General features: G+C 39.2%; 1 protein-coding gene across 1 annotated transcript in view; it reads right to left on the bottom strand.

Moving 5' to 3' along the window:
• mapkapk2a (MAPK activated protein kinase 2a) overlaps positions 1-21,068 on the bottom strand; it is a 36,185-nt gene extending 15,117 nt beyond the window's left edge. Inside the window, exons 1-2 of the mRNA XM_085353995.1 lie at positions 20,325-21,068; positions 802-941 (exon numbers count right to left, since the gene is read on the bottom strand). Coding sequence (XP_085210121.1) covers positions 802-941; positions 20,325-20,570 — 386 coding nt within the window. The 5' untranslated portion in view covers positions 20,571-21,068. The remainder of the gene's footprint in view (positions 1-801; positions 942-20,324) is intronic.
• Positions 21,069-23,611: the final 2,543 nt, after the last annotated feature.

The raw sequence follows: 23,611 nt of genomic DNA, 5'->3' as shown, positions 1-23,611 counted from the left end.
CAGTTCTCTTAAGGTAAAGCCAACGCATTTCAATCATGCAGAGGTCCTAACTTTCACTGGGACGTTGCAACACTATTTTCCTCCCAAGAGTTTCTGCTGTAGATTTGCTACGATACGTGGGGTCATTTTTTTCTTGCATGACTCAATTTGGGCAAATGGTCACACATTTGGGTGCCACAGTAGCATGGTGGTGACTCTATGTCTTAACTTAAATCTGAGCAGGTTTATTTTAATATAAAATGATACAACTGAGAAACAGTTTGTGCAAAAGAACTCAGGCAAGTAATTTTGCAACAGTACATTTTTAAAAGGACAGTGACGACAGAGAAATGGGATATTTAGCTACTATAAACAAAACTGAAGGCAGACACACAAGGATCAACTGAATGTGGCAGCAGTAAAGGCTTGGGAAAGAATCTGAAGGGAAACATAGCATTTAGTCATGGCCATGAGTTCTAAACTTAAAGAACGAGAAAAAGCATTACTAAAATCCAATTAATTACAATGAACCTCAAATTCAGAATTTTACTAGTTTGTTCATTGAGTCTGACTTTTTTGATAATGTATACAAATTGCTGTGTATCAAACTGTCAGTGGAACAATTCTGACTGATTCAAAATCTACTTGGACAGTGTACAGAGTCAAATCTGTAAAGCCTGTGTCACTGTCTAATTACTTATAGACCCAATTGCACATTTTCAGTGTGTGTGTGTGTGTGTGTGTGTGTGTGTGTGTGTGTGTGTGTGGGGGGGGGGGGGGGGGGGGGGGGGGGGGGGGCGCACCCCAAAACTGTATACTCACCATTCCATAACAATAAGCAGACACTTTTTGCCCTGATAGAGGTTCTCATAAACATCGATGATACGCACAATGTGGTCACAAGGTGATGCCCTCCAGTGAAGCTCCACTTCCCTGCGGGCTTTGGCACAATCCTGTAGCATCTGAGTAGAACAACAAAGAGGGACATTGAGGTTAATAACAATAAGAATAACAATGAGAAATTAACAGGCTTTAGGAAGAAACTGGAGTCCATGTTATATTAAAATTATCAGGTGTATATTAAAGTTTGTTTGTTTTTTTAAATTGGAGTAGAGAATAAAAAGTTTGAATTTGCAGACCAACTGAATGCCTCCAATTCACATCAATACCAACCATTAAGAGTGCAGTGCTGCCATCAGGTGACAAAAATCATGAACCATTCCATTTTCCATTCATGTGAAAGTGGCACCCTCTGTTGGTTACACCTGGTCAATGCACCATTCAACATTATAAGCCATTGAAACAATATACAGTAAATGCAATGGACTGGAATCTATAACATACCTAGGCGTCTCATTCAACCAGTAATACACAATCATGCAATGCCTTTAACTCTACCTAAGCACTTTGCCTAACATTCAAAGACACTCCGATGGATTCATGGAGGGCAACTCGGGATTCAGTAAAATGCCCAAGGATAGTTCAACACATGGACAGGAGGAGCTAGGGATCAATCAACTGACCTTGGTAGACGACATGCACATTCAGCTGGTATGTAATATTCTGTTTATTCTATTATTCAATACTGCTACATTATGATCACATGTAATTAAACTTAGCAAAGAGTGTAAATGTAAGTTAAAGGAAAGGGTCAGGGTGTTATGACCCTGCCCATTGTAAATAACACATTAAAACGCCTACGAGATTGACACAGGAAACCAGCCGACTCTGTTACACTAGTAAAAATAGTTCCTTAGACAAATAAGGACCTGAAGGTCTAAAATATAAGCTCCTGCCTTTCTTAAATAGCAAATAAAGGAAAATAGATTAATATACCAAGCAGGAAAACATAAACTACACTTTTCAAAATGTCTCTAGAGAATTGTTTGTTTTTTTAACTCAGTTGCACTGCTGATAGAAGTGCATGACTACATGTTTTTATTTACAAATTTAATTAAAAGATAATTAATGTAGCCCCACAACCTTAAAATATCTTTGTCAGCCCACAGAAAGAATTCTGCCATGTAGCTTAGCCAATGAGCCGCCGTCTGTTTATTTTGTTGTGTATTACATTCCAGCTCTCTCTCTCACACACACACACACACACACACACACACACACACACACACACACACACACAGAGTTTAGTTCCAGCTGAGTGTCCAGTCTGTTGGCTGAGCATCATTATATTTACATACATGATAACCTCGTTCCCTTGAAATACCAGGAAAACAAGAAATTAAGCAAAGTGTTAAAAAACAGTTTCAGTCATATCATCTATACCCTACCTTTATAAAGCATTCTGTCCTTATCATACAATGAAAGTAAATTCTTATTTGCCTTATGTACAAACTTTCTTCAACCTTTAGTCAGACCATCAGTAACATCAGTCTAAATAATGTTTTCTCTGGATTGGAGTTCAAAAACAGCATTAGTATTAAATGCTTCCGACCCAAATCAGTAATAGCTCTGAGTTAGATTTTTCAACAAATCACCACCTAAGGGTACATTTAAAAAACACAATTTTAACATGACAAAATACACTTAACCATGTACAGGCTATTAGACTAATGTCAGTGACAGTGCTGCATCAGATGATCTGGCCTCCATAATTGTCTAACTTAACCCAAACTGAGACGGTTAGGTTGAACTGGAGTATGCTGACCACATGAGGGAACCACCTAAAGAAATTCCAGGCAACTATCATGAAGCTGGCCAAGAGAATGCTAAGTATGCACGAGCTTGTTATCAGTATAAGGGGGAGATGTGCGAGGAATTGAAAATTCCACTTTTCCACTACACTTTTTGACTTCCTACCCATATCCAAATGCTTTATGTTTTGTTTTAATGTCACCACTGCTTTCCAGTGGGAAAACAGGGAAAAACAAAAGAGTCAATGTGTCAAAACCTTTCACTGGAATGTCCCTGCATGGTACAAAACACATGGATTGTTAAGGTGAGAATCAAATGTCTTAGGGCTCACTGACCATTAAAAAGTGACAGTGTTACCCAGGAGGAGTATGGTGTGATGTATGAGTCCACTTTATGTCAACACTGAACTCACAGGACAGTTCAACCACCCTTTGCAACAGAACAAACAAGGGTGGGTCTTACTTCCTTCGTCAAAAAAGGAACGAGTCTATGGATACACACAGGCATGAAGGGAACAGAAGCTTCTGTGACATAACAGTTGATATTTTGTGCACATCTTGTGAATCAATTAAAAAAATGGATTTTGAAAATTAAAAATCCACAGTGCAGCGTGGCACATTATTACATGTCCTTCATCCTGACAGCAGGCTGTACAATCTACACATTTGAAATATAAAAAAAAAAATTAATGAAATACAAAAAATAAAAAGTAGCTCACTGCTGGTTTACTTCACTTGTGAGAGACTATGCATAATAACACGACCGTCACAGGAGGAAGAGATCCACTGTATCAGAATTAGTCAGCAGCCAGTTTCTACCTGGAGTCTGGGAAGGCGGGAACAATAGGTAATATAAACTACAAACATACCCCAGCTCCTAGATACAAATAAAATGGAACAAACAAACATACGCAAAAAAACAGCCCAATACCTTAAACACATAAAACAAGGACATATACACATATATGCTCCCCATTCAGTATATAAAATTACTATAGACCATTTTATAATACATCTCGCATATTTAACAAATTAGTGTTGCTGTCTTGTCTTTGTGTCTGTTCATGTAGGCATTTGTAGAGTGAATGATTTTGGGTATGCAACCTTCAAAGGCAGGCTTACAAAAACAGTACACAGCCAGACGGTGACGATGCTATGCGTAGGTCAAATGCTGTTGAAAGCAGAGTTCAGTACAAAGGGGAAGAGGTGCAAAAAAAAAAGAGGGATAAAAGATCAAAAAAAGCAGCCTAAAACACAGACAGCTGCTGCAGTAGACAGACCAAACCAACTCCCTTAGTTCAGTACATTCTGTGATTCAATTAATTACCGAATACACTGTAATATCTCTCTGGACAGAACAAGTACAATAACAAAGTGTGAGTTACACTGGGAACACGTTAGTGCACCAGCTGTTTTCCATCAGTAAGAGTATGCTAATGGAGTAGGCCTTAAACACTGCAATAGTTATTAACATGAAATGTGTTCATTTTAAACTAAAACACTAAACATTTTAAATATCGGTCACAACCTGGGACTCACCCTGTAAGGGGAAACAACAAAACAGTCCGATATTGTGGCAATGTTTTTAAATTTGGTATTATTTATTAATTATTTCTAGATATTAGCCCTCTGGTCTTTTGTCCACCCTCACTAATAATAGTTAACACTAGAAAGAGAGCAAGAGTTACAGTTTTTGTGACTGAGAATGACTGAATTATTGTTACACTGACTATTATACTACTACTACTACTACTACTACTACTACTATTATTATTATCATCATCATTATCTTATCATCATTATTATCATCATTATTATTATTATTATTATTATGTTGTCCAATTGTAAAAGCACAATTTAATTAAAGACTGGTGTGCATGCATGTACTGGAAACAAAACTATTGTATGAAACACTCACACCACATCTTTAAGTATATGGGCACAGATGAACATGCTCCTGTCACCTTTCAGCTGATGCATTACTGCATTGCAACCCCCCTCCAATCTGCTGGTAGCCCTTTGAGACCGAAGCTTGTGGAGAGAAGGAGGGATATGTGGAAGACAGATGGACACACAATACACTTCCTTTAGCCGGCACAAAAGCTCCCCTGCCCAGAGCAGGACAGTGGGAGGTGGGATGGGGTTACGCTAAAGGAAGTAACCATCCTCCACCTGCTATTCCTGAGCCAAGGAAAAGCCCAGGGCTGATTAGAGTGAGACCAGAGGGTGGTAGGGAAGTGAAATTCAGTGGAGAGGCGATAGGTTAAGCTAGGCTCAATTAGAAAAAAAAAAAAAGGGTTAAACAACACTGTAGCAGTAGACTTGCTTCTGTATGTGACTTTTTCCTTTTGTGGGCTCAGTGAAGCACCAAACATGTTTGTGTGTTAATAGGACATGATCTGATTAAAGACATCTGTTAAGTCTCAAAATACAATCACATCTGTTGTTGTGTGTCTGCACACTTTCATGAAATCATGTTTTGCACATCTATGTAATTAGATTCGTACATCTGTACGTTTACTAACATTTCAATAAGCAGTCTCCAATACTCCTGTTTAATACAGATACAAAGGCGTACAATTTTGCAGTCAGTACAATAAAAAGTTCATTTCTTCAGCTAAATACAAACAGAATTTTATAGAGTGACTGCATGTCAAGACAAAGCAAAGATCCAAATTCACCCTGCACAGTGCAAATTAGACATCCATGGGTGAATACTGTTTGTAGTTGGGTGAAATGTTTGTACATGGAGAGATATACAAAGGTAAGAGTAAGGTGGGCTAATTGAGAGCGAAAACAAAGGCCTCAAATTCCCAGTGAGTTCTATAGGTCTGTCACTCTGAGCTAGAAAACACATAAAAAAATAATAATGCAGCTTGTTCATGCGTAGCCCTGTGACGGACAGACAATCTGTCCAAGATGTGCTCTGCCTCTGGTCCTGTGACAGCTGGTTAAAGCTAACATTTGCACAGAACATACTGTTTGTGGCAAGTGTAAACAGTTTTCAACTGTGGCACTTGAGGTGAGAATTTGTTTAATTTAAAAAACTAAATCTACGTTTTGAATGTCTCACCAGTGACCAAACAGCACTGTGAAGTTCTGTCAATAATAATGACTGTGAACCTAGCAGGACAGATGGCTTAAAGCATTTCAATTCATGAAAAAAAACAAGTGGCTTGTTAAAAGAAGGAAATGAGACAGGACTATGTCTCTATGACAAAAAACACCAAGTTGTCTCACTTCCCAATATAGACTGGAAGATGGAGGGTTTTTTTTTTTTGTTTGTTTGTTTTTTAAAATAGAAGCAGCTGAGTTGGGACAGATGAAAACCGTTTCAGGCAGTGGATGGAATTATTATAGAAGTGAAATAGTGAAATAGAGACTAATGACATTTAGCAACATTTTGACTATAACCCTTCCTTTTAGCTAGCCTCAGTACCGCCTCCCTTTGGCCACCCTGTGATTCATTGTGTAAATCCCCACCTGCACTTGTGGCTTTACTATATAAATACAAGCAAAGTGGCGTGTTATCAAGTGCTTTCAAATGACAGCAGGCCAACAATGTGACCAGTTCCCGGTTAGTCACAGGTGTGAGTGTGTGAGAGTGTTTTCAGACAGACAAACTAAGATGTTTAGCAGGACAAGTTCCCAGAACAGTTAAGCTATAAGGAAGTTCCACTCTTTTGCATATTAAGGATCCTTAAGAGTTCAGCAGTTTTATTTTGTTTCACAATTTCAAAATAAAGTTGCACAACAGCAACTTTTGCTTTTAAATGACTATAACTAGCTTCAAATCTCTGAATTACTAGAGTGTTGTGTCACAACTGACACAAAAGCAACAGATCTATGTGATATGTTGCATGAATGAACTCTGAGCAAGAGAAACCACTCACTTCCCGTTACTGTTAACACCATTCAGCACTATTTAACCATGCTGCTTCCATATTAGGAACTGATCATAAGACCCGAGCAGAAAATAATACATGAAGAAAGAACAAAAAAGTGAGGATGAATACATAAAATATGCCTAATTATGTTACATGAAAAAACTAAGAACTTGCAAGTACACAGAAACAGGGGCTAATTTAGTTTCACAAAGTACTGCATCAACTTGGAAATTACTCTGTCACATCTACAGTTGCCTACCTACATCTGGGACCATCTTTCACAACCACAATACCACATCCTTCCAAAAGCACTTCCCTCCACAGAAAGAGATGCAAGAAAAAGACATGGTCAGTATGTGTGGGTGGTTTCAGTTGAAATTTAGTTATTTATTCACAGGGGCCACATTCACAAAGAAGAGATGCACCATACCTCATTTATCTACTAGTCAAGCAACATCTACATCTTTGGGTGGTTACTACACTCGATCACAGACAACATAACTGATTAAATCATATTAGGCCAAAGAAGCTTAAACCCCTGAGATGTTTATGAGGCTTGAGCTAATCTCTTTGTTTGTGGCAAATGTCAAACACATTTTTGGGGGTAAATATGCCACCATTTTGACAGCAATAAAGATTTAAATAATGCTATGATACAGATCCCACTTGTCACTGAGCCTGTGACCTTCAGACTAAACACAAAACAAGCACAAAGAGTAGACAATGGTCTTTCTTCTTAACCTCCTGGCGTCCACATATGTGGAGATCACATTTTGGGTTGTCTAGACCAAAATGCCAATAACTAGTGAGTAACAAAACCCCAAAAGGTTTTGTTTCAGCGTCATACCTATGATCTGCGTCATTGTAGCTACTGACTGAATAAGTAAAAAAAAAGGTACATATACACACTGAGTTATAACATCAAGTCAGTTCATTTTATTCTTGCTGTCCAGACATTCCCCTTTTCCTTTCACTCTTTAAAAATGAAAAACATTACTGTCTTTCAGTTTCACACTACCTTCAAAGCAGAGTTTCAGTGGATCAATGTGCCTGTTAGCGAAATTATGTGTTCTAAGAGTGAAAAACATTTTTAGCCAGAAGTTTGGTACATCTGGTATCTGATGGCAAAATGAAAAGAATACTTTTAGAGATTTAAGGATTAAATTATTGAGTAATACATTCTGTTTAACTCACTTTCCACAGCAAATCAGTGATGACTAAATGTATGCTGAAAGCAGGGGGATTTCAATCTTGCTTAAGCAGGTAATCAGATGCATAATGGAAGTAGCTCATCATCAAGCAATGAAAAGAGAGAGAGGAGATGGCAAACTCATAGGGGAAAATCGTAAGGGTAGAGAAATAACTCAAAGGAGACCAAAAGAGAACCTCTTCCTTCCTCCCCGTCCTTCCTTTTCCTGCCATCTCATGATTAACGGGTGAGCAGTTTTTCCTCCATCAGTGATAATACTTAATCAGACCCCTTACCAGCATAAAGTCACAAGAAATTATGATGTTAGACTTTTTGTTAGCCGTTTCAAAAAACACTACTTTTAAAGCACCATTTAGACAGGTTTCCTCTGCTCTGTAGTCCAAGTGAAATTGTTGAAATGCAAACCACAAAAACACACATTTAAACTGCCTAAGATCACCACTTCCTCTTTTCTTAAACAGACCTTGACAGGTGTTTACTTCACTTGAATAAGTCAAGCATTTTTTTTCCTTTTTACCTCAGAAGGGACAACTGTTGGAACAACTCTGAAAATGTGACCAGAGGATTTAGTTTCTCTGTCTACTGTCATTTTCACACAATGTCAAGAGAATCAGTTTGGGATATTGCTCAAAGTTGCTATTTCTGATGCAGAAAGAGGAAGCTCGCCTCTCACTACAAGAAATACTGCAATACACAGACGATGTCCAAGTGACAGTTACCTGCACTACTCACACATTGCCACATCACGCTGACTTCATACTAGGAAGCTGACAATTTAGAGACAGAAAGCATTAGGAATAAAATTCAGTTCATGTGGAAAGTGCTTAAACACCTTAAAAATGCACAGTACAGGGAGTTCCTTTCCAGATACGAACAAACTTCAGAGGGATATCTTCTTTTGAAAACATACTGTTAATTTCACATTTGTGGGTCAACATTATGCGAACATCCTAGTCTAGTGAAAATACTTGACTACAGCAAGATGACTGCTTTCTTCCAAAACAGAAAATATAGTTATAATAATATATGATAGACCCACACAGAATAAATAAATTATAAAAGCCATTGGTGATGTATTAATTCCAGAAATCGCTACAGTTTCCAAAATATCTCTGCTCATTCTAAGCCCATATAGTCTAGAAGGCCTAAAGCCCTCTCAGCCTTGTTCTGCATTCCCTTTTATGGTTTTGTTAGTTTGTTAGTGTTCATCTAACATCATTTATTTGTCTTTATTTAAATAATATACAAACTGCAGCCAACTACAATCACATAACACTAAAGTATGTCACTAAAATAACCCTTCTGTCAACCAAACAGGCTTCACTGTAAACTTCACTTCCAGCTGGAACACAGTTCAGTCATAATGTATAACAAGCCTATATAAACAGGCACAATCCTCTGTGATCTAAAAAATAAATGTACCCGGCTAGATCCTACAGGTTTAAACCTCTAAAGTGCCTGCTGTATTCAACCTCTTTAGTTACTGTGAAGACACCACTGAAATTGCACAGCAAGGAGTCCTGACACTGAAGTCCATTTTTTACCACACATTAGAGAAAGAGAAAAAAAATGATAGCAGTAAAACTGAAAAACTGTGTAGCATTCTGGCATCAAGCAAGTCTAATGAATGCCTTATCCCATTAGGACTGTATGGAGGCATTTCATTTTCTTATCTGTGTCATCTAACAACTTCACAAATAAAACCCTTTGTGTTTCGATTAAAATGTGACGTTGAATTTAAGCGCTTCCAATAACCTGCTTGCTTGTCAGCATTAAAATGCAGGCATTGTAAGACAACACCTGCAATGCTTCACACCTTGTAAGGGTTCGCCTGTGTTACGACACTTTAAAGATAAACCAATTCGTGCCCGTTTTACGGTACAGCAGATGCATCCATTAGGTATTTGCCTATGGAGAGGTACTGTCAATGTATACAAACATGGGGGGCAAATACCAGTTGGCTAAAAAGTGGGCCGAAATAGGGAAGGGTACAACAGGCTTCTCCTATTCCAGTGACCTCCAGAACGAAGCCTGTTGCTTCCATCAACAAACAAAATTTCAATTTGATAAGCAAAGACAGTGACTGCAGTGGACACAATTCATAGTTTTTAAACACTTGTTCTCACTTCTCTTTTTATGCTATAATTCGCCCTTTTCAACACCACAAGCACAAGTAGCCTGCGGACCCGGTTGCACCACATATTTTGAACACTGCCTCCAAGAAACGCTCAAACAAGGACACACAACACTGTCTCCCACAAAAGTTAAGAAGTCAAAGCTAGTGTTTCTGTGTGACAAACTATATTAAGCACAATACATCAGAAGGTTGCAACTGACTATTTAAGGGACTCTAGGGCTGCACGATTAATCGTTAGAAAATCGCGATCTCGATTCATACTTATGTGCGATCTCATTTCCAAATGACAACGATTTTAAAAAAAGACGACCACGATTGTACCGCATTTTGATCCGGGACGTAATCTGCATGAAAACAAGCGCTCACTCTTCCTGCTCAACAAATGACAAGGGCGGAGCCTTATACCACGTGATACAGAAGCTGGCTGCTAAAATTAGCAGGGAAAAAACAACGGAGAGCACGTCAGGGATGACGAGAAAGTGACAGGAGAAAATCAGTCCCGGTCAACCACCCAAGCATCAATAACGGGAACCTTATACAGCGCTTCCCTATACCCGTCGAACTCCCGCAGGCACAAAGAAATTACAGAGGCTATTACTTATCACCTGACCAAAGATATGGCTCCCATCAACACTGTACAAAACAAGGGATTTAGGAAAATGATCAACACCCTAGACAAACGCTACACAGTGCCGTCCCACAACTATTTTTCTATTGTTGCACCACCTGCTCTATACACGCAGTGTCGAGCAACGGTGGAGACGGAATTTCAAGCAGTACAACATTTTGCGGCAACAACAAAACGTGAGACATTTGTTGTTTTTATGTTTATTCATTGTTTTTATGTTCAGTCTCAACTGTTACGAAGTTGATGTGCAGTTAATAAGTGCAATAAATATTTATACTGGAAAAGAAAATCGTGAGAGAATCGTGATCTCAATTCTAAGCCAAAAAAATCGTGATTCTCATTTTATGCAAAATAGTGCAGCCCTAAGGGACTCCACTTCTTTATCACAGTATCTCTTGCATGCACAGCTGAATAATCATGACTTTTTCATCTGTATTATTACCATAAAACCTGGTTCAAGAAAACATTTTACAAGGTGACGCCACTGTGGGAGATGTCGGCAGAGTCCTGAGGGTGGGGGTGGTGGTTGGGGCTAGGGCTGGGTATCGTCCCTAATTTCTATAATCAATTTGACTCCGATTCACAGGGTCCCGATTCAATTCGTTTCCATTCCATTTTGATCCAGTCAGAAATATTATAATTATGATAATTTATCAGTACATATCCACATTTTTATATCTATGTATAAAAACAAAGCTGACACTTGTGAGACTTCATCAGAGGTGTAAGCATCACAGCAGATGCAAAGATTATATGACCGCCTTAAAGATATTCTGCAGTAGATCAAAAACGCAAGAAAACCATGAATCAACATGTGAAAATTACCCGATACGGCTGAAGTGAAGCAGAGCAAAGTTACAGAGGTTTTATTAGAGGCGCAGCTAAGAGTTTTGCAATTTGGCGTAATTTTCAAAAAAATTTGGCTTCTACCAGTCGGAGGTCATTTTTGAGAAGAAAAAACACAAAAATCAGCAGCCGACAGTGCTGTACACAACAGTTGACTGGTGCGTAATAAGCAAGCGAATAATGCAGAAAACAGATTTGAGATGGGAAACGGTTCTTGTACACAGAGAGAGAGAGAGAGAGAGAGAGCAGTGCAGGAATTTTGATTTTATCGTGCTGGAAGCAGAAAGCAAAAGTAACAGGGAATTAATGACGATGTTTATCAAACATGAAACCTAGATTTGATCTTTTGCTGCTGGTTCAGTGAATTTTGGTGAAAGACTGACAAAACCTGCAGCTTCACAATCTGTGACATCTCGGCTTTCAGCTCCTGTGTAGGGTGAACGATCCGCGCTTTGTGTTTACGTCTTCGTGCGGAATCCGTTTACCTGCGCTCATTTGCCGTTTTAGCTGTTCGGCAGTTGTTGAAATAGTTTTGTGAGCTTTAAACTGAGATTCTGGCGTTTCTGAAAAAATACATTTATATTTAAAAATCGATTCAGGATTTAATGAATCGATATTGCTTTATTCAATTCAAAATCGATTAGAATTGGAAAATCAATTTTTTTTAAACCAACTCCTAGTGGGGGCTCAGGGGTCTTATGGAAGAAATAAAAAGTAGCCTTTTACAATAATTATTACTGTTTGAGTCTATGAAATTAGACAGGCAGCTAACAAAGCCATCTGTCCAGATGCTAAAACATAAGAATATTTATGTGGAAGCATATTTATGTTGTCATTCAAACAGTGTACAAAGATTAGGTAAAATCTTCACTAACTTTCCTGTAGCTGTGATACATAAACAGCAAATCCCCCCAACTTCTGTCTCCGGTTAGGAGAGAGAACAAGTGTTCTGTGCAAACGTTATCTTTCATCACTGCTATTTGTTCTTCCATTTTAGGGGCTTCTTTGCAGCAACATGTCTTCTAATCCAATTTTTCAATTGCATTTTATCAGTGAGGTCCTAACAACAGTTTTGACTTTGTACTATCAACAATATAATATTAATTAAGCCATCTGTCACTTTCTGCAGCTATTTCTGGCAAATATTTTTAAATATACAAGTTCATATCAGGGGAAGGACTGCTTTGCTGATGGAAATTCGGGGTTGGCAACATGACCAAAAAGGGAAAATCTACATGGCACCCCATATCTTAGGTTATGAGCCGCAAAGTGCTGCCAGTTGTAATGTGCCTTGGCAGAGATTTTGTAGGTCTCTGAAACTAATACATATTCCCCCATTTGGCGTTTTGATGATGGTGTACAGTACTGTTGAATATGCAACTCCAAAATTTCCAATAGGACTTCAGTTGGGTTGAGATCTAGTGTCTGACAATGTAATTTTCATCAACCACTTAGTGACTCCCCACCTTGTGCATTGTCGCCCTCGGAGGGACTCAAATCAGGATGAAAATATTTCATTGTAAGATAAAAGTGATTCCTCAGAAACTCTTTGTACTGATGTGCACCAACACCTAAAATTATAAGGCTGCGAGGTCACCTGAATTTAGGAGACAAGTGTTCAGATTTTATAACTTCAGTCATTTTAGTGAACCTAATGTGTGCAGTTAAGAAATTTGTTGTGTTGTGATTAAAAGGATAAAAATGATCCACTGTTGACAGCCTCTTGGACACGATCTCGAGTCTGACGATAACAAACGCTAAAGAAAAACCCCATCTTGGCCCCTAAAAAGTTGATTGCATTAGCAGATGCAGTATGACTTAGGCGCTGTGGATGTGCATGGACAATGGGGTAGTGGTAGATGCAAAAGACAGGGTTTATTATTGCCCGGTAATAAACACACCCATACCACACCATAATTACTAAGGGCTAACCCCTCCCACGTGAACCAGTCTAAAATTAAATGACCCGACCTTCAAACCAAAACTGTTGCTCCACATGATTACACTCAGACGTCAACAACCTTTACAGCTGGCATATCAAATGAGATGTGATAATACTGCGTGCCATAAAACATTCTCAATGTAGCGGCAGTAAAAAGAAAAAGAGATAAAAAACATCTAAAAAGGATGCATTCAAGCCACTATATCCAACAGAAGAAAAAGACATCTAAATAGTCAGCTTGTACACAGTAACAAAAAAGAAAAACACCAAACTGCAGCATCTTTGTCATTCAAGCAATCACATGACCCAACCTCCCTTAAGTTTTGCATAAGGTCCATGTTTTTCAATCGGGCATTTACAGCATTGAACACAGTAACAAAATAGCAAAATTTCCCAGCACCTAGACCAGAATAATGAACACTCAGGACTGAAGGAATCGGGCAAAGTAAATTATAGCGCATGCAGGTAGGAGGAGGGGGGGGGGGGGGGGGGGGGGATTCCTTTTGGCGTCTTATGTGTATCAACTTCACTTAGTTCAGACTTGTATATTTAGTTGGAGAGATGCCACAAAACAGGGTTTGCTCAGTGTGATTCATTTTAGATTCAGACAACTCTCAACACAGGAATGCTTGAAGATTCAAAACAATTATATTAATGTGCAATAATGGCAACTACTCAACTTCACCAAGTGACCAGAGTCAGGAGATGCAGCAGCAGTTGCTTTATTTATTATACCTCATATTGGATTAGGATCATAGTCACAGTTTGAGAATTACAATTTTAGGGTTTTTTGAAGTGTTATGGAAACAATATTCTTATTCTTACAATTTTATCTTATTCTTATATTGTTTCTAGGTGAAACACGGTTCTGGAACCTGTCTTTGGGAGCTCGGGGTGCCATGTTTAAAGGATCCCTGAGTGGACTGTCCTGAACGCCCTGATTCACAGAAACTTGGATGAAGCGTTAGTATTAAGCAAACAATTTCTCATTTCAAGTCATTTAAACTGATACCTACTTCTAAACCCAACCCAGCAGTTAATTTTCTGCAAGGCAGACAGTGTTCAGGAGTCTGCCTGTACCTCTGGATCAGTTTACTTACTAGACCAGGGGTATTAAACTAAAATTTGAGGAGGTCCAGTTGGAGAAAATCTTCTCAAGCAGAGGTCCGGGACATCATAATGTCTAACTTACGTTATGATTGTGATAGAGAAGCAACCTTTTTTTTTTTTTAATTTATATCTGAACGTATGAACAATAGACTGTCAAATCAATGAAAATACAAGTTAAAACATTTCAACAAAATTTATTGTTAACACTGAAACACACAGTAGGCCTACATTAGAAATAGGGCTGCTGTTTAAAATGAATTAGAGAAAATAAATAAAATGGCTAAATTGTGTATCTTAAAACAAAGTGCTTAATTTCAGAAAAAAAAAGTTTCCCTTTTTCTTTACATTTTACATCTCGACTAAACAGTCTCAATACATTTTCAACAGATAACCTCAAAACATTTTAACAATTTTACAGTTTCTCTTTCTTTCCCCCTTATATTCCACGTCCCAACTTTCTGTTGTTCAGTGAGAGAACTGAGCTTTAGTTCGCTCTACTAGGATTTTAAATCTGGGCTGGAATGGTGTCAGGGCCATTCTCATACACATGTGTAGGTGCTCATTGGTGATCCTGGAACGATATTTAGTTTTTATTATGTTCATTTTGGAGAAAGCTGCCTCACAGCTGTATGTGGAGCCAAACATGGCAGGTTCAGTTCTTCCAAACTGCTCTTTCAGGGCCACATCTGCTTGGAGATCAATTAGTTGCATTTGAAGAGGCCCAGCATTTGCCCACTTGAAGTGCTGTGTGACTTCCTTTGAGAACCCTCTGACATCAGTGATGGCAAATGGGTTCTTTATGAACATGGTGAGCTGCTGTCCAAAGCTGAAGCTATCAAAACGTTTGCTGAAGTTTTCAATCAGCTTATCAACAAAGTCAACAAAAGAGGACACATCTCTCTGTCCCTGAACCTGTTCCTTCACTGTTGGGAAGTGTGCATAGTCTCCTTGCAGGTCTTCTTTGAACACTTCAAGTTTCCTCTGAAAGCAGCGGACAGCTGTCATCAGTTCACAAATTGAATTGTCCTTGCCCTGCAGCTTCAAATTCAGTTCATTCAGGTGTGAAGTGATATCAACCAAAAAGGCCACAATATCCATGTTTTTCCCATCATTTAAAAAGAGAGAAAAGTTTGTTGCTTTTTGACTTTCCAGCTCTTCCAAGAAAGCTGCTACTTCACTTCTGATGGACCAAAATCGCTCCAATGCCCTGCCTTTGCTAAGCCATCTCACATTGTTGTGAAGCAGAAGATCATCAGCGTGTGCATCAACTTCTCTGAGAAATTCCCTGAGCATGCGATGCTGACAAGAAGAAGATGCCCTGAGAAAATTAATCATTTTCATCATTGTTTTCATCACCTCAGCATACTCGTCTGACAGGGTGGAGCATAACACTGACTGATGAATAATGCAATGATAAGAGATTAGCTCGGGATTGTCCTCTTTCATTCTTGCTACAGCTCCTTTCTCTCTCCCCATCATAGCAGGGGCTCCATCTGTGGTTATTGAAACCACTTGGTTTGGCTCTATTCCTCGCTTTGTTAACATTTCCTTAATGGCCAGGTAAATATCCTCTCCTCTTGTAGTGCTGTGAAGGGAAGTTACACCTAGCAGGTCTTCACAGAACTCTTTCTTATCATTGTTGAAGAACCTTACATAAACTAACAGCTGAGCATTGTCAGACACATCAGTGGACTCATCTACAGCCAAGCCTACACATGGTGTCTTATGAATAGCTTCTTCCAGCTGGGATAGCACATCCTGAGCTAATAATTCACTTCTCTTTGTGGCTGTTGATGCTGACATAGGTATTTGCTTTATTTTGTCATGAAGCTCTTCTTTTTGTTTACCCTCAAGTAATGTTTCTGCTACTGCACTCATGTACTCTTTGACAACACCTGCATCTGCAAAGGGCTTTTTGTGTTGACCTAAAATCCAAGCAACTCTGAGGGAACATTCATGAGCACGTTGTTGGGCGGTGAAAGAACTGGTTAAGATCCTTGTGGACTGATCATATTGGGCTCTGAGACTGCTAATTTTCTGGGACCTGAGTTCAGACTTGGGTGGGTATGATTGTTCAAAAGCTTTGTGCTTTGTCTCATAGTGGCGTTTGACATTGCCACTTTTAATCAGTGCCACGGTTTCTGAACATATGAGACACACTGGTTTGCTGCTTGCGGCCGGAAGAATGAACATATATGCGTCAGTCCATTCAGTCTTGAAAGTTCTATTTTCGGTGTCTACTTTTCTCTTTTTTGAAAGCGCTATAGTTGTTTTACCTCTTGTGACTCCCGCTCACGTCTTGTCTCACTGTATCGTTAATCGTCTCGCTTGTCATTCACCTCTCACCATGTCTTTCCTCTGTCTGTCTGTGTCTGCACTCAGAGTTGCGATCGCCTTCAATGCGCAGATGTGATTGGCTAAGTAGTGTCACGTGGGTGGCGTAACTCGCACACAATTGGTTAGTATGTTCCCTGGTCTAATACAGCATGTTCCCTGGTCTAATACAATGTAAGGTTACTGCTTAAAATTGAATTGGCCCGTCAAAATTAAATATAATTTAATATTTTGTTAACTATAGGTCCGGGTCCATATAGGATGGCGACTGGGTCCGGACTCGGACCCCGGTCCGCCTGTTAGTGACCCCTGTACTAGACTGATGACAACCTGGGCTGCTGTGTAAAGAAAAAAGGAATATTTTTGCATGAACCACATTCTACACTTTGCTAGCATTTGTGAACAAACAGAGGGGCTAGTCATTAATGCATCCAATTTAACAAGTATCTGTCACCTTAACTAAACAAAGTTGGTAAAAAAAAAAAGCTCCTTTGCCATCTAATGGGGTGTTCCAGTGTTAGAGACTATGAATAGTCTGTAGTGGCTTAATGGATTGATTCAGGAGTTTATTGCTCAGGGTTGAGTCCATTTCTCAGTTGAGGGGTGTGACCAGATGGAAGTCTAAGATCCTTACAGTTGCAAAGAAATTTTTCAGTAACAGCATTTAATAAAGATTTGTTAAAAATGCTGGTAAATACCTCTGCTAGTTTGGTATTTGGTATTCTAATGTCAGAATTAAGGATGTCAGAATTAGTTGAACCACATCTAGTGATGTGTCAAAACATGTCATTAAGGATACAGGAGAGGTATTCAGATACTGTCTCTAAAGGGCAAGGACCTAATGTAAAAAAGCAGTTAGAGATTCAAAGATGTTATGACCCCAATGGCCACTAACCTGGGCTGCAGCTCTGACAGACAGATGCCACCCCCTTTCTGTCTGTTAATTTTTCTTTGAAGGGAAGTTGCAAACAAGCAAGGGGAAAAGTAAACAGATGACAGCCGGCTAGCATGGCTGTCACCCCCCCCCCCCCAAAAAAAGAAGTGGCCGTTTGTCAGGGTGTGAATGCTAGGATAAAAGAAGGCCACTGCTGCTGCTAGCACTGCTACGTTTGGTTAGCTAAATTCTACGAACACTGATGTTGTTTTTTGTGTAGCCATTTCCCTTGTTGCTAGGTTTCAAAAAAATTGTGGTTTTGATTTTTTGTGAAGGAGCTGCTCTCATGATTCACTGAGTGACAACAATAACTGGCCAATCAGTGGCATGGAGTCTGTTGACCTCACATTTTTGGATTATTTCAGATCACTTGGAACCTTGGCCAAGTAGGTATCTGGTGCCAGGTACTACCACATACTGGAAAACCCTACAAAATGGAGTTGAGTCGAGCCAAGCAGGTACTAGGCACTAGTGGAAAAGGTCTATTAGTCGCCAGAAACATCCCTAGTTTTGGTACTGAGGAAATTAAGAAAATAGATTTATTATTACAACATAAAATTATTTTACAATGATGTAAACAAAATTATTTCATTACCGATTCCCAAGTCTCCCTCTCACAGCCTGTCATTTATCCCTCTTAAGCAATTATCTTATAAGGCAGATGTGCAAAATATCTTTCAGTTTTGGATCATTTTAACTGACACCGGAAATGGATTTAATTATATTCATATTCCAAGATGTTATGTTAACCTAACCACTGCTTTGTCACTACTTTTCTAGAAAGTTTACACTAAAATGAATTACTCACTTATGAGACAGAATCTAGCTAACACTAGTTAGTTACCAGCTGCAGTTCATATATCTTTTCTTTACTTCTTTTGAGAAAGAATTTATATATATGTGGTCTGAAACTGATGGAAAATTGACAATATTTGCAAATGTGATTTTACCCTCCAGGACACATTCAGTCACAACCTAATAAGACTAAGATTTAATAAAAGAATGACCCAATATATTAAATCATACTTGGAGAAAAGTTCTCTACTCCCTCAGCCTTAAGCGCTCAAAAATCCTGGAAACAAATTAAGAAGTACAGAATTTCAGCCCACTTCTGTGTAATCTGTGGACCTTTAGCTTGGAAATTTTTTCACAGGGTGAACATAAAACTGATTTTTAATCGAGTGGCACCCATTTTACATGAATTACTGAGCAACTGCAACAATAATCATGGGAGCCTTTTGCCAACTTCCTTTCAGCTTTGCACTTCTATTGGATATTAAATACTGCTTTACTAGAAATGTTTTACACTTCACTGTGAACTGAGTCCACTTCCACTTTAAAAACGACAACTATATTCACATAAAAGGCAACTATAGTTTTACATGCAGCGCTATCAATGTATAAGGCCCCTGCTCACACAAAACAGCTGAGAAGACAATTGAGAAGGCCTGAAAGTTCAACATGACTTTCTAAGTTTATACTTGTTACAAGTGTTTTAACAACAAACAAAAACATGGCTGATTGACGGTTGCGTGGGAGCTTGTGTGAATTTGCTGTTTAACACACACACACACACACACACCTGTTTTTTCAGGTTTTAGATTTGTATTTTTTGTTTTGTCTTTCCCTGACTCATTCACTTGTAGAAGATTTTGTGCAACAGTTATGTATGCTGACAATCTTAAGATTACACTCTCTATCATAATGATGGGGGGAAGCCTTCAGTGATATTTAGCCTCACTGGATAACATTTCAGTTACTTGTGTGTTTATAACTGTTGTGACGTTTGTCCTTTATCAATCATTGACCAATACAGAAAATGATCTCTTAAGAGGTAGATCCTGATACTGCAGTGTCACTTTACAGCCACAACCCTAACAACCACCAGCCCCAACCCATACACGCTTTTTTTTAAAGCTACGTATGACATTCTTACCTTGTTACTCTACGTGGTGAAAGTGGGTGACAAATAAAACAATGACAATGTGAAATAAAATAAAAAAACCAAACAAAAAAAAAAAAAACGCACACAACTGAGAAAAAGCTTTAACATCACATAGCAACCTCCAGTCACAAGAAGCAGCACTGCACACTTGAACTAGAGATACCTGTTGTGTATCAATTCATTATTTGCTTATAAGTTACTCTAGGTTCACTGTGCACCAGCTTATTATGATGAAGTTACATGTTCTAATAATAGGAGTTAAAAATCACCCGTTGGACAACATCGGGACATGTTTTAGGGTAAGAAGTTATTGCCAAAGGTGATCAAAAATTTAATTCGTGGATACACTTTTACCAACATTGCCACATCAATGAAAAGGAAGACAAAAAAAAACAGAAATTTGGTGCTCTGTAAAATGTAAGCACGCTGAAAGTCGAATTTCCTGAAAGTTTGAGGTCTTGATATGTTTTATCTAAACAGCAGGCTGCTAGCTAAATTTAATACTTTGCAGGACAACAAACAAGGAGAAATATGCCTAAATAATAAGTCTCAAAATGACACTGTGGGATAAAAATGAACTGCTCTGATTGACTCTGTTTGCCTATTAAAGCGTCCAGTGGTGTAGAATTGAACTTTAAAAGTCTTCATTGCAAAATAGTGACCACTGCATGAACTCATAGCTGGACAAAATTGTGTTGCTTTCATTACAGATATGACCTACCTTTAGGGCATACTTGTCGCCAGTGCTCTTCTGTACTATTTCGAGCACTTTTCCATTGATTCCCAACCCCAACACCTGGCTGGTCACCTTGTATTCGTCAGTGATTGCGTTCTTCCTGATCTGTAAGGTGGGTCTGGGCTGGAAGGAGTGGAACTGGCCCGAAGGGTTCTGTTGCCCGGCTGGGTTCTGCTGCCCCGCCGGGTTGGGAAACAGTGGTTGGTTCTGTGAGTTTGATAGCATGTTCATAGTTCGGGGCTGAGAGGTAAGCAGCCTCCCCTCAACAATACTGTTCTCAATACAGAGACCGAGTCTTCCTGAGTTAGCTGGCCTCTGACAAACTGCTCACCGCGTCGCGTCCAGGCCCGAGGAAAATCTGGCAGTAGTTCTAACGATACGGGTTCACAAAGTCGCTCGGTTAGCCGGTAAAAAGCCAAGTTAGCTAGCTAGCTATTAGCATCGTAGCTCGAGTCTTTTCTGTGATTCTCAGCTAACAACTCAGCTATCGGTTAGCTTATCCATCTCCGGTGGTGTCCGCCGTCCACCGGTTTCCTCAAAGAAAGCTTCAGGAACTTTTCTAAAACATCCTCTAAGGCGGCAACAGTGGCAGAGTTTTTTTTCCAGTCGATACCGTGAAACCTCTCGAGGGAAGTAAAAACAAAAATAACAGAAACACTTCACGAAAGACAGGCAACACAGGGAGAAAAAACTCCGATAGCAATAGCACGACAAACACACTTCACTTTCCAACGGACAGACACCCAGCAGGTTTAGCTTCTGACGTCATATGGCCGGGGCTTTTTTTCGGCGCTTAAAGGAGAAGTGCGCCAGAGGAAACGACTGGATTCATACAACAGACTGGAGCGTCGGCCAGGAGAGGGCACACGCACAGGCGTTTACAAGAACAGAGACTTACTTTGCCAAAAGATAATCTAAGAGTAGCCTGCATTTTTATTGTGCGTTTCCTGTGTGACAGTATGAAGCGTTACGCAGGTTTTAATTGCCAGTCTTTCAGGCAAGAGACCCCCCTCCAGAGTTTATTAGCAGTCTAACAGGGACGAAAATAGACACACTAATCTCTGACCAGAAGGACCAAAGTGCTATAGGTGACCTCAGCGCTAGAGCTTTTGTGCCTTTAAGTCTGCTGTTCCTACTTTCACATTGATTTGTTTTGAGAAAGGTACGATATTGGCGAATTAGAACCCAGATCTGCATGAAAGTATTGAAGTTACAGAGCAACCAGGATTGTACACACACATACATACACACACACACACACACACACACACCTTGCTTTGTCTTTTTTCTGTATGTATGTCAAAGGGCAGCAATATATAAAATATTTTCCATGCAACTACTAATATTGTAACTGTCAAAAAATGAAACCTTATTAATTAGCCTAAAAGCAGCATTGAATGCTAACAATAGCCTGTGCAATCACTTTAATACCTATCATTTTTACATTCTAGTTATTAAATGAAAACTTCCTCAAGGATATAAAATTTCCACTTTCAACACAAGATACAGATATAACATGGTGTTTTGGTCCGTACGTTTTAATTAAACTGTGGTACCTTTACAGTAGGCTGTCTCTGAGCCTAAATCACTGCAGCATTGTTGCATTTCAGAGGGATACATTGTGTTGCTAATCTGCAAGGGAATAAGACAGCACAATAACTGTGGAAAAGAAATGATTACAAAAAATGTTAGGATAGGGGAAGGCTTATGGTAACCAGCATGACTGAGGAGGAAACTGAGCAGATGGGCCTCTGCAGGTCAGTCTGTGTAGGTTCTCAGTTGTCCATGTCAAGGTAGTCTTAACAGCTTTTTTTTTAAAAAAGGAAGCTGGACTTCTTTAAGTTAGTGGAAACATCATCTAAGAGGCTGGAGAGACCTATGTCTTGAAACCCTAGTACAGTTGACCCAAGCTGTACATCACTTAAAGGAGAAAGGTCACTCTTTGAGGATGAGAATGTCCACATTTTAGACCAAGAAGACAGATGGTTTGAAAGAGGAATGCAGGAGGTCATTTATGTCCACTGTGAACAGCCATTGGTGAACAGGAGTGGTGGCTTACAACACCAGCTATCAGCCACCTACAATGCAGTTTTGATATCCCCTCCCTGGCGCTTTAACCCTCCCTCACACCTTGCCTCAGGTGACCTCAACAGGGTGGGGTGAGGTCTCAGTGTTTTAACCCTTAACCGCCATTGATGGTATTGACCTGTGCATTTTTTCACACCTTGGCTCATGTGAGAATTCAATTACTTCCAAAGGAGAGAAATCCCACTAGGCGCTAGGGGTTAAATACCTGGGTCTCTCCATCCTTTATTTTCAGAACTGAAGACGCTTCTTAGATGAGAGGTGACGCGTCTTCACAAACCTAAAGATGTCCACTTTCCTTCTTTCCCAGACTTTGAGGTGTATTCTTCATGTGTCCTTGAAACTAAAATAGTGGTCGTTGAGCAACTTTTAAAGCATCACTCTGCTCTGAAGTTCTGAAACAAGTGGAAGTGTGTTGAGGATATTCCATGCTTACATTCAGCTGTTCTGGTGAGTTCACTGATGCACTTAAGCACCTGGAGAAAAGGTCTCCTCTTTGTCTCCTGTTTGGCCTCTGAAATATTAAAAAGATAAAGTGTATGAGTGCAAGCAGTTTTTTTTTTGTTGTTGTTGTTGTTTTGTTTTGGGAGGGGGGGGGGGGGGGGGTTGTTCCAAAGGAACAGCAAAGTGACTTTAGCCAAATCCTGTCAAAATTGGTTCCCTTTTCAAGTTAATATGGTGTAGTACTGGCCTTGGCACAATAACAATGAGCCTGCAATTTGAACAAAAAACAAACAAACAAAAAACGTGCAGAAATAGATGAGCACATTATTTCTGTTTATTTTTCTGCCACTTTAATTTCTTACTACAGTGTCAAGCACTTGGTCCGGAACTAATGGCGGTAGAGAAGCTATAAATTGAATGCAGCGCCTCTTTTTTACCAGGAGATGGCAGACAAGTCTTAACGAAACGCCTTCCTCAGAGCATATTAATATAGGGTTTTTAATCTCACTGGAGAAGAATATGAACAGTGTATAGTGTACAATGTGGGTCACATTAAAATGTTTTAATATTTGTTTATTTTTTAACTTTTTCAAAATGTTAACAGTGATCTGAAGAGCTTGCAATGCTTTTTCCATTGAAATGCTTTGGTATGTAGTTGTGTAGTTCAAATGGTAATTAGCCAAATCTAAAAACAATCTGAAAAATCAGTTTGGAACGCCATCTTCCAACAATGTATATGCTTT

The sequence above is a fragment of the Diplotaxodon limnothrissa genome, linkage group LG5, assembly GCF_057381915.1.
Source record: "Diplotaxodon limnothrissa isolate DT_005_m linkage group LG5, D_limnothrissa_male_GT1.1, whole genome shotgun sequence".
Classification (NCBI taxonomy): Eukaryota; Metazoa; Chordata; class Actinopteri; order Cichliformes; family Cichlidae; genus Diplotaxodon; species Diplotaxodon limnothrissa.
This window is presented reverse-complemented; position numbering and strand designations above follow the sequence as displayed.